General features: G+C 36.8%; 2 protein-coding genes across 3 annotated transcripts in view; both read right to left on the bottom strand.

Moving 5' to 3' along the window:
- The window catches only part of LOC111145651 (RAB GTPase activating protein 1), a 153,944-nt gene that overhangs the window by 57,918 nt on the left and 77,865 nt on the right, over positions 1-18,161 (bottom strand). The window lies entirely within an intron of this gene.
- LOC111145653 (G protein-coupled receptor 21) lies at positions 5,448-7,704 on the bottom strand. The gene is made up of 2 exons (XM_022500722.1): positions 7,617-7,704; positions 5,448-7,176 (listed from the first exon to the last, which is right to left on the bottom strand). Exon 2 carries the CDS (start codon positions 6,784-6,786, stop codon positions 5,737-5,739), a length of 1,050 nt encoding a protein of 349 aa, XP_022356430.1. The 5' UTR covers positions 6,787-7,176; positions 7,617-7,704; the 3' UTR covers positions 5,448-5,736.

Raw genomic sequence — 18,161 nt, 5'->3', positions numbered from 1 at the left:
ACTTTTAAAAGTTTTGTGACTTGCATTGTTTCTATTTCCTCCGATTTTTGTTTGTTTTGTTTGTTTGGGCCTGTGTATTATGTAAGATGCCTTTCTCAAAAGACCAGTGATCTTTGGCTAACTGTAAAAGAGGAGTAAATACACTAATTGGAAGTTCTGTATGGATAGGTGGGATTTGCTGAATGACAGGCATCAACTTAAAGTGACTTGGGCAGGTAACACGACTGGTTTGGGAGCCCTCAAGTATCAGTCCCCAGACTAGACTCCTCTTATCTTCTGGTTAGAAGATTTAAAGCTGACTGAGAGCATTTTGGGAGCACAGAAGGAAAAGAAAACTGATTATTTAATACACAGACTTTTTTTTACAAGAAAGGAATCACGTGATTCTTTATAACTGCCAATTAATTGCAATGACTGGCATATAGCACAGATTGCTGCATAAGGGCTTCTTAACTATTTAAGCTTTCCCTAAAGCCACTGTTGTTTCATAAAAGAATTTTCCACACCTTCCAAGCCATTTCATCTAAAGCATATCCCTCTGAACACATGATTGATAGCATGTTAAGAAAAGAAAGGAAGACAAAACTAGAAAACTGGTAAAGACTGAAAGACAAAGAAAAACCACAGAATTAGTCACCAAGCTAGGCTCTACCTCCTCTTTCCTTGTGACTGATTTTTATGGCATACCTTACCTGGAATCAGAGCCAAGAAGGTGACGTGATCCAAGTACATATTCCTTATCCAGGCCAGGAGAAACTGGCAGTTTGACAGCACCACCATAAGTTCCCTTGGCCCAGGCTACAGGGTTTCCAGGAGTAGTTACCTGGCATACAGAGAACACACATTCCCACACTGGTCTTTTGGTCCTAAAAAGATATCTTTTATCATTTAGAATTAAGAATAGCCTTGAGCAAAGAGAAGACTGCTTGCTTATAGGCTCTGGCCCACCTTTTGAACACCACTGCTCTATAATGACTAGAAGTAATATCAGTGATTAGAAGTAATAATAAGAAAGAATCATTCATTAATTCTGTAGAGTTGACCAGAACTTGCTCTGAGCCAGGTCCCATGTTAGATTTTGGGGATAAAGAGCTGAAGTAATACTACAGTTCCTGCCTTTAGAGACTTTACAGACAAGTAAAGGAAGTAAATGAAAATAGTTTTATACTGGATTTAATGCTACTGTTGTTTTCGAAAGGTGAGGGTTTATCATGCCTCTCTTCCCAAATTTGGGATTGCTAACCCACACCGAGCTTCTAAGACCTTAATGTGGGGGGGTGGGGGGAACCATATCCTTATGTGGACTTCTTCAGATGTGAAACCATGGTAAATACAAATAATAGTACTTGTGTTTTTATTGCAAAGCACTTCACATATTACAAAATTAAATCCATATCTAATTCAATTGTCAAAGTAACCCTATGAGGGATGAGGAGATTATCTCCTTTTATAGAAGAAATTAAGTGCTGGGTGCTTGGGTGGCTCAGTCGTTAAACATCTGCCTTTGGCTCAGGTCATGATCCCAGGGTCCTGGGATTGAGCCCAGCATTGGACTCCCTGTTCAGCTGGTAGCCTGCTTTCCCCTCTCCCACTCCCCATGCTTGTGTTCTCTCTCTTGCTGGGTCCATCTCTGTCAAATAAATTAATAAAATCTTAAAAAAAAAAAAAGAAATTAAGTGCTCAGAGAAGTGACTTGCCCTTACAAAACTAGTTAATTTGAAACAGAAATCTAGATATTTTATTTTCAGTTCAAAGTTCCTTTTAATCATATCATGATACACTCTTCACCCAAATTTTGAAGAAAAGCCTAATGACTCATTTGCAACTATAAGAAATGACTAGGATAATGCCAAGATCTGCAGAATGTACTAATAATGTGTACATTTAATATAAAATAATTAGGTTTCCTTCAACATGAAATGGAAAAATTATACAAAAACAACACAGAGAACAATTTGTGAAGACTTCAAAAAATCAAAAATGCCACAATTCTCCCATCCTTAATCTTCCCATAATCTGCTCATATAACAATAAATTCTGGTTTGCCAATAATTTATTTCACAAGTCTTCTATGGTACAAAAACACAGCGAAATTAAAACATTTCCCACAAAGCCACTGCACAGATTTTCAATCAAACCTGAAAGGCTGAGGAAACACTCCCAGAAACCACTCTGCTGTCTGGGAACTTGTAACCCTGTTACTTCAATTTCAAGTTCAAAGAGTGGACAATGCATTTATAGTACAAAAATTCAAGTTTTCCCAATCTTTAAAAATACTAAGACCATTATTCAAGTAAAAAGGAAAAGCCCTTAAAAAGGCTCAAAAAGAAATCCATCAAGCAATAACGCTTAAAGAAAACCCTTTCCAAAACGGAATGTGGGAGTGCGCAGATCCATGAACAATTTAAATATCCTTTCTGGTGTAAGACAGTTCTTTCATTAAAGTAGACCACCTGTCTTTTTGTAACTGCTTTTCTGTTCTAAGAGAAAAACAAAACACATCTCCTCTGAAATCATGTACAACTAATTTACAAACATAACCATTAGTTATTGTCTTATCTGAACATTTACTATGAAACAATTTCAACACAATCACCAAAAGCTTATGCTTCCTCTGCTATCAGTCATATACCATATATAGTTAAATGCACTGTTTTGCCAAGGCCCAAGGTAATTGAATCTAAAAATATACTTTTCTTTTTTTTCATTCTGAACTAGCCAGATTGGTATTTAAACCAAACGTCATCAAATGCTGCAATAAATTTGCCAGGATGAAAAGGTTATTTAAATACAAACTGTTCAAATGTATCACACACAAAAAAAGACTTAGTGATTACATCCAGGCTCATCCCCCAACATGTACACACATAAGAAAATAAAAATTAAAAAACAAAACGAAATTAAAAAACAGTAAAAAACACTGAAGGTGAGAAAAGAACTAATAACTAAAAGAAAAGGCAGACTTTATATAGTCCAATGAAGACTATAAGATAAACAGGAAAAACATCTGATATTAAGCAAGTATCAGCTGGGGGAATGGGGGAATTTTTCTTTAAAATTACTACACATACTTAGTTTCTACTTTGGTTTTAGGCAGAGGCAGTGACAGATTTTAATGTGAAAAAATATTTCTAATAACATCTAAATTTGGTACTAGGACAAAAGAAATGTAAAAATCTGTTAACAAAAGCTCTTATTAAAAGAGTTGTCTTCTAGGTCATTAAAAAATCAGCTTGAGGGGTGCTGGGTGGCTCAGTGGGTTAAAGCCTCTGCCTTCGGCTGGGATCGAGACCTACATCAGGTTCTCTGCTCACCGGGGAGCCTGCTTCACTTCCTCTCTCTCTGCCTACTTGTGATCTCTGTCTGTCAAATAAATAAATAAAATCTTAAAAAAAAAAAAAAATCAGCTTGATTAGCCACTTCCAGAAAATCAAATAGATATTTTCTTTTTTCCATAAAATTTCCGTAAGATCTGTACCAAAGGGTTTTCTCTTTTCTCACAAGATGGAACTCCATTGCAGGAAAAAATTAAAAGGGCTCAGCATCTGCAAAAGTAAAAATCCACTGATTTAACATCAGTTTTCTATATATATATATATATAAAAAAAATCTTTGAGATTCTCATTTTGCTAAACTAAAAACTCACAAGCAAACTGCAAATCTGAACAGGTTACATTCTCCAACACGTATGAAAAGGGAATTTTGGTTTTTTTAGATTTGTGCCACATAAATAAAGGAGAAATGTACAGAACCATTTTTTAGAATCCAAGAGAAAAGGTTTTCCAATTCAAATGGCAATTAAACAGCCATTCATTGTTAAAATAACTTACAATTTTAATGAGTTCTAAATATTGAAACAGCTTAGAATCAAGTTTTCTAATAGTAAATATAAAGAACAAGCAAGCAAGCTTTTGGGAAGAATTCAGAATCTGAAATTTCAATGTTTATGTAACACTGATTCACTTGAAATTAAGTAGTTTAAGTAGAACACATATTTGAGGTTAAAATCAAACTGGTATCTAAAACCTAAAATCGTAAGACTGCTGTCCTTCACTTTAAACGGGGGCAGTAGGTTTTCTAATATATGACAAAAAAACCCCCAAAGTCTATCTCCCTGTTTTATAAATATCCGTGTCCTTTCCTGGATTCAAAACGCCACTTTAACCCATTTCCCCTGGGTTTCTTCCATCTCACTGAATACCATTGTTGTATTCAGATTATAACATCTAGCCAAAGGCAGAGATCATGTAAGTCCCCTGAAGACTTCCAAAACATTAAAACCAGTAGAAAAAGCAGAGGAAATACTCTCATGCCTGGAGCTCCTGGGAAGTCCTTCTCTCCTTTTAGAAAAATAAACTTCTTGTTCTAAAGATAATCACTTGAAGAACAAAACAGCACTAGTACATACAAATATACAGTACTCTCGATAATTCTACAGAGTTAACGTAATAACATCCTAAAGGTCTTGCTAGTACTTTGGCTTAAAAAAGGGAAGACTAAGTAAAGAACTGTTATACCAAAGGACCTTTTTTTTCCTCAGAAAGAGAATAGCAATGAAGATGTCCTTTCTCATTTTCCTTCTCTCATTCAAATGTGCATTCCTTAACACTAACTAAAAAAGATTGCTTATAAAAAGAATTAGATGCTACTTTGTTGATTCCATTTAACCAAAAAGAGAACATCTCAATCCCCTTCTATTTTCTAAGAGTACTAGTTAAATATACTGTATATTTTCTGACTCAATTGCTTAGGACACCTTTCTCCCAGATATTCTGATATTTCAAAACTCTCTGGATTAAAAAAAAAAGAGAGAGAGAAGACTAAAGATTTACTTTTATATGTTTTCACCATTACACAGAAAAATGGCAGCAATTAACCTATCTTTTGTTTTTCAGCTTATTGAAACACATTTTGCTGTAAAGAGAAATCTAAATTCAAATATTTTCAATACACACATAAACAAAAGCATGGGCAAAAATACAACAACACAATCACTTTCTATGCACACGTTTCTTTAGATCTCCCTTTAGATCTCCATGAAGCACGGCACGGAGAGCAGCTCAATTTTTCATAAAAATTACATGATTTGACTGCACTTTTGCTTCATTTATGGTACACTGCAAAATTTTAAAATTAGTGTTCACGTGTTCACATTTTTCACTGTATTGAGAATTCTCTCATGAGAATAAGACATAAAAAACATAAAACATTTGGCTTTCTAAATGACAGTGCTAAAACTTGCGGTGTAGTTCTACTTTGGCATATATAAAGAAAAATTTTAAATCCTGTTAATTCATCACTGGTTTTTAATATTCCACATTAAAAGAATTCAATTGCATATGCAGCCCAAACAGCTGGAAAGAACCCAGAAAAGCGACAAAATGACTTTTTAAAAATGCTGACGCTTCTCACACCCAGGTTCAGTCATGCCCATTGAAGAGAGGTGTTAGATATGGCTTTATTTTAAATCTTAAAAATGTAGTCATTTTTGTGACATTACAAAACCTGGAACCAAGAGCAATTTATCTTCACCGTCCTGATTCTTCTGATGCAAAAACACTTTTTAGAAAATAATTTCTGCAAACTTAGAGGGTATTTTTGAATGATCATTTGTTTGCTATTGCTTAGAGTCTAATTATTTTGTCCCAGATTTCCTATTGCAAAGGAATACAGAGAGAAAAAGGAAACACACAAACACACATACACACCACAGTGACCCAGAGCGTCTGAACCACTTCAGATATGGCATCCATTAAGGGGGTCTTTGCTCCTAACTGTGTAAGGGTCCTTAGCTATGGTCTGATTTGCGCAAGAAGTACACATGGCCCCTGAGAGGCGTTTTAGTCCCCTTTGGAAGACACTGTTGGAGAGACTATAAATGACACAGTTGCAGAAACTGTTACTAATAGCAAGCCAGGTGGTCAAGAAGGAGGCGAAGCGGTTGCTGTGGCCTGTGGAGCTCTCCAACAAGAAGTAGATGATGTATGGCAACCAGAGGATGTAAAATACACTAGTAATTCGGAACAGGACCATGGCATAGCGCTTATCGGGACAGGTCTGCACCTCCCCAGTCTCCCCACTCTGGCTGCTGAAGCGGGCTTGCCTTTCGCTGATCTCCTTTGTGTGCTGTTGGCAGATGCGGAAGATGTTGAAATAGGTGAAACACACAATGAGGGCTGCCGGGGCATACAACATCACCACGATGAAGAGGGTGAAGTAGGGGTCGGTATGCCAGGACTCTGCACACCACTGAAACACATCTCCATGATATCCAGGTTTGCCCCAGTGGAAAAAGGAAGGCAGGAAGACCAGGGTGGAATACAGCCAAATCAGGAAAATACACAGACGTAGTCTCCAAGGCGTGACCAGGGTATTATAGGTTAAAGGTTTAGTGATAGCAATATATCTATCGATGCTGATACAGGCCAGAGAGGCCATGGAGACACTCTTCAGAACGGACACTATAAAACCGAATACTTGGCAAGTCAAAGACTCCTCGACTGGAAGTGGGTAGTGGAGGAGTGATAAAGAAGGGACCAGGCAGCTGACCCCAACCAAGAGGTCAGCATATGCCATAGTCTGAATAAAATAACTCGTAGTATGATGGTTCAACAAAGGTGCGCAGTGAAATACAAAAATCACAATGATGTTGCCAGAAATAATCAATACAGTGAGAAAGACAATAATCAACACTTCCAAAAGGCAAAAATCGACAGTTTCCAAATTGCCAAACGTCAAGAGGCAAAAAGGGTGGCTGCTCTGATTACCATCCAAGGTAGAGTTCATCTTGAGCTTGGGAGTGATCTCTCACTTCATGCTGCCGCTTGGCTGCTGCCAACAGTTCAAAGGAGCAGCTGCTGTCATTGCGGTCAGCTCTGTGTGTCTGTAATAATGCCAGAGGAGTCTTAGTCCCCAAGCTCCTGATGCTGCTCTGGTGCATTGCCTGCAGTACAATTCCCTTTTAAATCCTTCTTGGAATAGGGAGAACCAGCAGCAGTTGTCTGGCCAGTCCCAGATGTGGCCATAGTACCAGGTTTACCATACACATAGCACCAGGGGAGTAAGCCAAACTCTGGTACAGTGTCTTCAGGCCAATGAGGGTAGGGGTAAGGGCAGAAGAGAAGGGAGGAAGATTAGGAGCTTCAGCAGGAGTTGTAATGAGTCTCCTCTGAACAGCTGATAGAAGAAAAGGAGAGAGCATTTTACATTTTGCATCCAATGCCCTAATCAAAGAACCTGGCTAGCTCAGGCTGGTACCAACCCTCCCACTCCATCCTACCCCACCCGGTACAACTATTCATGGCTACTCTCAGCGGCACCCCGCATAACTGGTCCTTTACTCTACAGAGGAGGAGCAACAACAGCAAGCTTTCGTGATCAACATAAAACAAAATCAATCGCAAGCCGGATCAATCTAACCCCATTCTTTTCATTTGAGCCTTCTGGGGGAAGAAAAGGAATCTGCGCATAGCATTTCTGAAAATATTTTACTAGAACTACCACTAATAAAATTACTTAAGGTAATTCATTTCCTTCATTGATTCCAATGTAATATTTCGCCTCTCTGAAAACATTTCAACAGAATTTATCTGTCTAGCTCGATTTCAGAGTGTTACCTGTAATTCTGCATGCTGCAATCCGAACAAAAGCCACAACACATCCTTAACAGAAAGCCTTGCAGTGCAGGAATGTGCCTCAGCCCCGTTTACTGCAGAACTGAGACACAGAGGGAGGGGATAAAGGAGGAGGAGGGGAAACGGGGAGAAGAGGGGGCTTGGGAAAAGGAAGAAGGGGGGGAGGGGAAAGAAAACGCCTGTGTGCACACACCCTACGGCATCCTTAGCAGCTCATTAGAATTCATCGCCAGAGAAGTGGTCCCTGATTTCCCGACTGCACAGTGGGGGAATAACTTAATATGCCTGCAGTGCAGTGTTTGAAAGCTGTTTCCTCGTCTGTCTGGAATCCCCCTTTTAGTAGATGGAGTTTAGAGAAGGGGTTGTAGCCGGGACAGAATGCCAACCAGGAATTAGATTGAAACACACTGCCAAAGGGGTAATGATGAGAGGAAATTCCTATTTTCTTATAGCATTTTCCTCAAGAACAAAGAGCAATGCTAAAGAATGAAAGTGTGTTAACCGTGCATGGCAACTGAGGACTTCTAATTCAGTAGCACAAGGAGTTCTAGCTAGAAGGCTAAATGTTCAGCATTATTTCCTCTCATGATTCACTGGATATTGGTAAATTTTAAGAAAGATGACAAAAATAACAAGCAAACTTAAAAATCAGTTTTTCAAGAGAGAAAGTAAAGAAAACCTCACCCATTCTCAACACTGAGGAAACAACACACAAGCACACTGTCCTATATTCAATGCTACCCTATAGCTTTGAGATACCATTTCTTGCTTCTAGTTTACTAAGAAGCAGTGCACAAAAATACACACAAAAGGTGGACAAGTAAATATACCCACTTCCACTCAGGCTTTAAAACTGCAAAAGTTTCATGGTACAAATTAGCTTATGTATCTTAGAATACACAATCTTGTCTGTGCCTACTTTAAACAATGCAAATTGGGATTATATTGTGGGATATATTACACTGTGCCAGTATTGTATTCTGATAATGTCATAAATAACAATTTTTCAGCTAACTGGAAATGTGTACTTTTCATACTTTTTCCTCCAGGTATCTTTGGACTCTCGATTCATTCTTTTAAGTAAAGTTCCACATACCCAGTAGGGTGAAAGAAAATAAGCAAAGGTTGGCATTTCTAAGCATTCTAGAAAGACGGCACACCTGGGCAGGGATACATGTTATGTCATTCAATTTCCATTTTTTACTTGTCTCACATATATGCTTCCTCAATAAAAGCAAATGGCCTCCCATAATCAGAACTTAGTTAATTATATTTTAAGAGCTAAAGCACCGTGCTTATTATAGGAAGGCAACATTAAAAAAACCTATGGAGTATAAGCTTGATAGCTATATTTGAGAGATCTTACTGGAAAACATGACAAAGTGCAGCATATAAAAAACCCATGGCACTGAACACCCATGTGGTTCAAATCCTTGGTCTTATATTACTAAAGCTCTCTTACCCTCAGTTTCATCATCTGTAAAATGAGGACCAAACTCCCTATTTCACAGTTACTGCAAAATAAAGGAGACAGTGTATACATACAAAAGCTTAACAATACTTAGCATGTAGTGGGTATAAAACTTTATTCCCTTTCTTTTCCTAGAATTAAAATACCCTTCTTCCTAGGTAGTCTGTTTTCCTGCCAACCATGCTGCACTACTTGAGGATGGGCTCCTCTGATTCCTTAAGCGCCCCTCTTACTGTGACTGCCCAGTTCCGAGGCACTGGGATACTCTGGATACTTTGCTGTCACACATTCCTCAAATACAATGAGGCTATACATATGTAAGGCAGTAAAAAACAAACGATGATATGACATTAATTATTCCTCTACACTAATTATTCCTCTGCCTTTGTCTCCAGCCCTGACTACTCCTGAGCATTCTTTCCCATTTACAATTTGCCTGCTAGTCTACATACATCTTCCACCTGAATGGCCCGTACACTTCACCCACAGCACGTCCAAAATTAAATACATTTTTCTCAACAAACTGGCCTCTTTTTCTTGTTCCAACACTCTTTTATTTTTTTTCTAAGCCCTCAGGTAAGAAACTAAGGAATTATCTTGACCACTCTCTCCCCACTCAATGTACTATTCTTACTCAACAGGTTCCTGGGAATCTGTTTCTACAGTAGCTCTCAACTCAGTTTTTAATACTTTAGGCCATCATTACATATTGTCTGGGTTTCTAGTCTTGTTCATTTTTCTGATCTATTCATTTCTGCCTAAATATCTAATAGTATATGCTTCATTATGGTACCCACAGTTCAAGAAAAGTCAACGGCTCCCTAGTGCCTCTCCAATCTGATTTCCCTGTTCCATACCCACCCCCCACACACACCTGGCCCTCCAGACAAACCAGCTTACACACTATTCTGTACATTTACCACATACTTTGTTTTTGGACTCTCATTGTTCGAGTGGTTAATACTGAATGAAAAAGGGAATAATTTCTGACAGTTACATTTCAATAAAGAGAAAAGCCATTCACCAAAGTCAGTAGTACAAGATTTTCTAACCACTTGTAAATTTTGTCATGCAACTTATTCTCTAACTCAGGTGTCTCATGTATAAAACTAGACAGTTATGCTGATAAAAAAAAAAAAAAGATGTTACATTGGTTAATAGCTTGAAAGAATTAATGTAATAAAAATACAAGCTGTTACATTACTATCACTAGTGTAATAATAGTTCTTTTAACTTCATTTCTATTTTAGTAAAAACACTTAGTGCTATAATTAAAATATTCATATTAGAAACTCAAAACAACAAAAAGCTTGAGAGCCACACTTTATCAACTCAGTTAAGAGTTAAGTGTTTTGTTTCAGATTAAAGAAAAACATTTTCTTCAGGAGAAAAATATTATTAAGGACATAAAGTGGCAATAAATCTAGGTCCTCAAAAAAAATCTATACAGGGGTGCCTGTATAGGGCAGCACAGTCAGTTAAGGCTCTGACTCTTGGTTTCAGCTCAGGTCGTGATCTGGAATAATGAGATAGAGCCTGGGAGTCAGGTTCCCCTCTCAGCATGGAGTCTGCTTGGTACTCTTTCTCCCTCTCCGTCTGCTCCTCCCCCTGTTACACTCTCTCTAAAATAAATACATAAATCTTAAAAAAAAAAAATCTATATAAACTACCTTTTCACTTTTTAAAATTTTTATTTAAATTCTAGTTAAAGTTTACCATGTAATATTAGTTTTAGGTGTACAATACAGTGACTCAACATTTCCATATAACATTTGGTGCTCATCACGTATTTAACCTATCCCCCCTTCCCCATCTCTAGTAACCATCAGTTTGTTCTCTACAGTTAAGAGTCTGTTTCCTGAGGCTCCTGGGAGGCTCAGTAGGTTAAGGCCTCTGCCTTCAGCTCAGGTCATGATCCCAGGGTCCTGGGATCAAGCCCTGCATCAGGCTCTCTGCTCAGCAGGGAGCCTGCTTCACCCCACCTCCACCTCCCCTCTGCCCCGCCTGCTTCTCTGCCTCCTTATGATCTCTGTCTGTTAAATAAATAAATAAACTCTTAAAAAAAAAAAAGTCTGTTTCCTGGTTTGCCTCCCTCTTCCCCCCACCTTTTGCTCATTTGTTTTGTTTTTTAAATTCCACATACGAGCAAAATCGTATGGTATTTGTCTTTCTCTGATTTACTTCACTTAGCATAATACTTGCTAGCTCCACCCATTACTCATTTCCTTTTTAAAATAACGCAGTCTTGGACACCTGGGTGGCTCAGTTGGTTAAGTGTCTGCCTTCGGCTCAGGTCATGATCCCAGGTCTTCAGATTGAACCCACATTGGGCTCCCTGCTCAAGCTGAAAGCCTGATTCTCCCTCTCCTGCTCCCCTGCTTATATGGTCTGTCATATAAATAAATAAAATCTTTAAAACAATAATGCAGTCTCATGATATATTTGTGTTTTTTGGTAAAAAAAAAAAAAAAAAACCCAACAACAGTATTTCTGCATATACATGTAATTGGAAGGAAGCACAATGGAAATCAAGTCTACTTTTTAGTCGATCGTGGGTGGGTTAATGAGAGATTTTTTATTTTATGTTTTCCTACAGTTTCTAAATTTCCCAATTTCTTTGTATAGTTGACCCTTGAACAACATGGGTTTAAGCTGCACAGGTCCATTTACAAGTGGATTTTTAAAATAAATACTGTAAATGTATTTTCTCTTCCTTATGATTTAATTAACATTCTTTCCCCTAGCTTACTTTATTGTAAGAATTCAGTATTTAATACATATAACATACAAAATATGTGCTAATCAACTGTTTCTGTTATTAGTAAGGCCTCTAATCAATAGAAGGCTATTAGTAGTAAAGTTTTCAGGGAGCCAAAAGTTTTATGTGGATTTTCAAATATGTGTGTGTGGGGGGTCATCATCCCTAACCTGAATGTTGGTCAAGGGTCAACTATACCATTTTTATAATCAGGTTTTATTTTTTATTTTTATTTTTTTAAGGTTTTTTTTTTTTTTTTTTTTAATTTATTTGACAGAGAGAGACACAGTGAGAGAAGGAACACAGCAGGGAGAGTGAGAGAGGGAGAAGCAGGCTTCCTGCCGAGCAAGGAGCCTGATGCGGGGCTCGATGCCAGGACCCTAGGATCATGATTTGGGCCAAAGGCAGATGCTTAACGACTGAGCCACCCAGGCACCCCTATAATCAGGTTTTAAAAAACAGCCAAAATAATATATAACATGTCCCTTTCAGTAAAGCTAACAAAAACTTTGGCCATGAGATGTCTTCCCAGAGCCACAGTAAATGGATGATGCCAGGTTTAAGTCACCTACTTCATGGGACTCAGGTCCACTGGTCCTTATGCCATCACAGCATCTTTCAGACAGGCTTTCATGCTCAATTTAACTCAAAACGGATGCTCAGAGCCCTAGTTAAAAATTCTTACAGAATGAGAATATAACTGGATGAGCCATGTAAAATGGCCAGTATTTAACCATTTCATTTCTGGATAAATATTTTCCGATCTACAAAACTGGCAACTTCTATATGGTTCAATCTAATACTAAAAAGTGACAGAACTAAAAAGAAAGTAAGGCCAAAAGAGGAAACATGAAACAAAAAAGGGAAATGACTGTTCAAGTTATATTTATTCTTCTCTCAACCTATTCACTAGCTTAAATATTACAGAAGAGAAAGGATCAATCTCAGTTCTTCAAATTCATAAGATACACTTCTGGGCATTACCTACTACTTATTATTCAGTAAAAATGAGCTTTAAATGTTGATTTAATTAACATATTATTTAAATGCATCTGATAGGGATGTATTTGTATCAATGTCATTCCAAAACCAGTCTGAGGTCCTCTGACTCATCTTCTACTCTTTCCTCTCTCCCATTTATCTCCTTCATTCAGTCAATCACCAAATGCCAAGTATTTCTGGAACTTCTCTCAAATAGTATCTTTCTCTATCTGTTCTGCCAATACTCCAAGTCACAATCCTCTCTTGCCTAAATTACTCACAGGTTTTGCTTCAATTAATCTTACTTCTTCTAACTCAACTGGAATGATCATTCTTAAACTAATAATGATAATAAATTTAATAATAAAAATAAGCAAGCAATAATTTATACTTACTATGGGCTAAAACTGTACCTAGTGTTTTCATGCATTATCTAAAGTTCATTTAATAGCTCTACAAATAAGGTACTATTGTCATCTCATTTTACAGACAGGGAAACAAAAGTCAAATGTAATTTATTGCCCAATGTTAATAGCTTAAATACAGTAGGAATAAGGATTTGAATCAAGACAATCTAATCCACTTCCATAGTGTCCTCTAATGTTTCTGTGACTTTCTATTGCTAAAAATTTCAATTATACCTTATTTAAGCTTTTGAAGATCCAGCCCCTACCTATCTTTTCTGGCCTCATTTCATTTTACAACCTGTGAAACTGCCAAGCTCTCTCTCACCCTTGAGCAAGCAGTTTTTCCACTGACTTCTAACATCACACATGCCATGTAGCATGCTATCCCACCCCAACAATCCCCTTCCCTCAATAATTTCTGAACAAGAGATCTTTTTGAATTCTTAGATGAGAAGTTCTTGTCTCATGCCACATGGCAATATGTATTTTCTCTTCTGTAATTCTTCTATGATTTTATTGTAAATGGTTAGTTAATTGCTTATTTCCCTCATTAGACTATAGTCTTTCCCAAACCAGGGAGCAGATACATTTTATTCATGATCATATCCATGAAACCTAGAACAGGGCTGACATAAAGTAGGCTTTCAAAGGTATTTATGGCTGACTGAACAACAAATGGCTAATAAGACAACAGGCTTATAAGAATAAGACAAGAATAAGACAATTCTGCTTTTAGACGGGAAGATATTTCAAGTAAAACCCTAGTATGATAACTGTTTAATTCACCTAATTATTAGATTGATGTCTACCTATCTGTAGGTCAAAAATTATCAAATATCAGATATTTTAATATGAATTATCAAGCCTATTATGTTTCCAGTCTTATAATTCAGGAAACCTTTAGAACTCCCTGGACAGATATGACTTACAGAAACTCACTAGAGGGGACATGACATTACAGAGATGGGATATGCAGACTTGAAATGATCTTTGCAAATAACAATCTAAGAAAAACTTCTTAGTCCATTCACGTTGTTATAACAAATACCAGACTGAATGACCTATAAACAACAGAAATTTAGCATAGTTCTGGAGGTGAGGAAGTCCAAAATCAAGGTACTGGCAGATTTGGTGCCCCGTGAGGACCCACAGCCAGATACTACTACGTCCTCATAAGGTTGAAGGGGCAAGGGAATAAGTGATCTGGAGACTCTTTTATAAAGATACCAATTGCACTCTTGAGGGTTGCTCTCTTTAGACTTACTAACCTCCCAAAGGCCCACTTCCAAACACCATCATGTTGTAGGGGTTAGGATTTCGACATCTAGATTTTAGGAGGACATAAACATTCAGTCTACAGCAGATCAACTACAGCAACTGCTATATGGGAGACACAACATAGTTCTTAAAAGGGTACTCAAAACCCATTTTCCTATAGAATCAGATAGCAAGAGTACTCAGTTGTGAAATCATGTACTATTTTGCAGGGCAGAACTCAAAGATGTTACATACCTAATTTTCCAGAATTTTCAAGCCCAGAGGAAGATCAACCAATTACTGTAGTGACCTAATGTCAGAGAAGAGGAAGTGAATGGCCATAAGAGCAGAACTCATTTGAGTTCATAAGCTAATGGCAGAGAAACTAGTACTCAGGCTTCCTAACTCTATGGCCAATGTTCTTTTTGCTAAACTGACCCCCTTTTTGTTTGGTACCTACAGGCAGGTTCTCTGATTATTGAATGTTTGACTATTAACAAATCTATTAAAGAGATATTTGTAATTAAAACCAAAACAATCCGCATAATAATGAAGTTATAATTAGATATTTAAGTTATTTTCCCAGACTGGTAAAATGTGGCTGGGCCTCCAGGACCTCCCTCAGACAAACAATTAAAAATGTAAATATTGGTTACATGGACTTGTCACTAGTTTAGATTTTGGATAAAAACTTGAAATTCATAACAAAAGATTCCTATCACTGAAAGTTTATCAATAAAACCACTATAAAAATAAAAGTAAACAGGTTTCAGAAAACACAAGGCTGACTGATAAAAAGAATGACAATGTTTCAGAATGTGTCATTATTTCATTATTTTTTCATTAAGAGAATCCATTAAGAGAATCCATTTCATAAAGAGAATCCATTATGTCAAATCCATTTGACATAAATCTTTGCTATAAGCAAAAAAAAATAAATAAATAAAAAATAAAAACAAAAAAACCCAAAACAACCAGAGTCACTGACATAAAAGGTGAGAAATAACCAAAAGGAAGGGCCAGAGTCTGACTAGAAGTTGGAGACCAGAAAGTGTCTCTATGTTCCTTTCATTGTCAACTGCAATTTATCTGATTCACTAGACCCAAGCAGCTATAGTTCTTACAACTGGGGGTAAGAGGGGTAGGGGAGTCCCTGTGGCTTACTTATTACGGCTCCTCCCCAATGAGTCTGACAAGTTCTATCTAGATACTAGGGTTGAGGAACCTTTGGTCAAAGGCCAGAAAGAACAGAAAACAAAAAATTTAGGAATATTTGGTCTGCAGAAATTTATTTCAATATCAAGATCATAATGTTGGTAATTTGTAAAAATCATATTAAGGGCTAAAAAAAAATCTCTAGATAGAATTTAGTAGACATTCTTTAATAAAATCTTCAAAGTCAAAGATGGAAGAAAATCACTGAAGGACATGTAAGTTCATTACTTGCAAAAAAAACAAAAATGAACAGCATGCCTTCCAAAAGACTGGAAAACTAAAACCGCCTTAATTAAAATCAGGAACTCAATAAGGATGCTAGTTATCACCATCATCATTTAAAAAGTCTTAATGTTTCTTTTTTTTAAAGATTTTATTTACTTGGCAGAGAGAGAGAGCGTAAGTGTGTGTGGGGGGGGAGGGGCAGAGGGAATAGGAGGCTCCCCACTGAGCAGGGAGCTGGATGTGGGGCTTAATCCCAGGACCCTGGGATCATGACCTGTGCTGAATGAAGGCGGATGCTTAACTTACTGCACCACCCAGGTGCCCCCATCTTAATGTTTCTAACATAAAAACAAAACAAAGAAAATTAAACAGCCTGCAGAAACAGCGAAAAAAGAAGTGCAACTGTTTTTGTTGCTGCCATAACTACATACCTGAAAATCTCAAAGAATGCTAATATAAAGTTAGGAGAACTAATCAAAATATCAAGAGGCAGATGAGTAGAGAGTAAAAAAAAAAAAAAAAAAAAAAAAAAAAGTCCATTCTGTTTTGTAGCAACTAGCATCCTGAAATAGAAATCAGAAAAAAATACTCCATTTGCAATAGCAAGAACACTCTAGGATAATTCTTAGGAATAAATTTAACGAAAAAGGCACAATAAATTTAACATAAAGGAAGGCAACTCTAAAGTCTTTAACAGACATAAAATAGGATCTGAACAAGTGGCAAGACATACCATACTCTTAGATGTAAAGATACTATAACAATGTAATTTATAGCCTAAATTAATATGTAAATTAAAATTCAAATTAGAATCCTTACATAACCTTATTAGGAGGCAGTGGTCGTGAGACTGATGAAAAGGACTTAAAGGTTTATATGGAAGATTACATATGCTAGATAAGAAAAATATGAAATAAGAAATAGTGAGAAAAGATCTGATTTACCAGCACATATCAGAACATAACTTGAAGCCTCTTTAACCAAAACAGTATTGGCACAGGAATACACAAACAGATAAATAGAAAAATCTAGAACTCAATCTCAGTATATGTAAGAATATAAGATCTAACAAAGATGGTAGTTCTATTCAGTAGGAAAACAGGAGCAGCACAACTGGTTATCCATCTGGGAAAAAATAAAATTAGGCTGCTATCATATGCCATGTACAAAAATAAATTCCAGATGGATTAAAGATATAAATATATAACACATACAATAAAAATCTTGCAAGAAAATCTTAGAAATTGCACTTAACAAAACTTAAAGGTAGGAGACCTTAAAAAAGACACAATTTTCTACATAAAAACTGAAAATGTTTTGTATGGCATGAAACCATCAAGAAAGTCAGTAAGGAATTAAAGTTTTAGAAAGGTATTTATAATGAAGATAAAGGATTAATATACATAATAGAGAGTATTTAGTTCTTCTTTTGGTAAACAATTTTTGCTTTATTTAAGTGATTTTCTTCCAACTCCGGCTTTGAGATTTCACGTTTAATAAAGATGAAGAGGTAACTCAGAATAGTAAATCCCTCAAATTGACTGGTAGACAGAGAACTGCAAACTGAAGATATGCTGGTATCACTTATACCCACTGACAGCAAAAAGTTAAATATAGTTAGTAATAACTAACGCTGTTTGGTATATGGGGATACAGGTACTTTGCTCCATTGCTGGTGAACTATGAACAGGAATAACAGGCTTTCAGAGAACCAAACTAGATATAAGTAAATTAAATACAAAAATTAAGGGCGTCTGGGTGGCTCAGTGGGTTAAGCCGCTGCCTTCAGCTTAGGTCATGATATCAGGGTCCTGGGATCGACCCCCATATCGGGCTCTCTGCTCAGCAGGGAGCCTGCTTCCCCCCTCTCTCTGCCTGCCTCTGCCTACTTGTGATCTCTTTCTGTCAAATAAATAAATAAAATCTTTTTAAAAATTAAGTAATCAGTTTAAAAAAACATGTGACCCTTTGATTCAGCAATCATACTTCTGAGACACTATTCCATAAAAGTAAAAGATTTAGACACATATAAGGATGTTTATTTAGTAAAACACTACTTAGACTAGAATCTGGAAATAAGTAAATGCCTACCAATAGAAGAATAACTGAATAAAAATGTACACATAAAAACAAGTATGTTTATGTGTCCATGGGAAATTCTGTATGAGTACATACATGCCTGTGTAAAGAAATTTTTATTTAAATTCAAGGAT

The sequence above is a fragment of the Enhydra lutris genome, unplaced genomic scaffold (assembly GCF_002288905.1).
Source record: "Enhydra lutris kenyoni isolate GAN:26980312 unplaced genomic scaffold, ASM228890v2 scaffoldscaffold13, whole genome shotgun sequence".
Taxonomy (NCBI): domain Eukaryota; kingdom Metazoa; phylum Chordata; class Mammalia; order Carnivora; family Mustelidae; genus Enhydra; species Enhydra lutris.
Note: the sequence above shows the minus strand (reverse complement) of the source record. Positions and strands in the feature narration are given on the sequence as shown.

What these genes read in the sequence shown, in the direction of transcription:
- LOC111145653 (XM_022500722.1), bottom strand. Translation starts at nt 6,786, where the DNA reads ATGAACTCTACCTTGGATGGTAATCAGAGCAGCCACCCTTTTTGCCTC.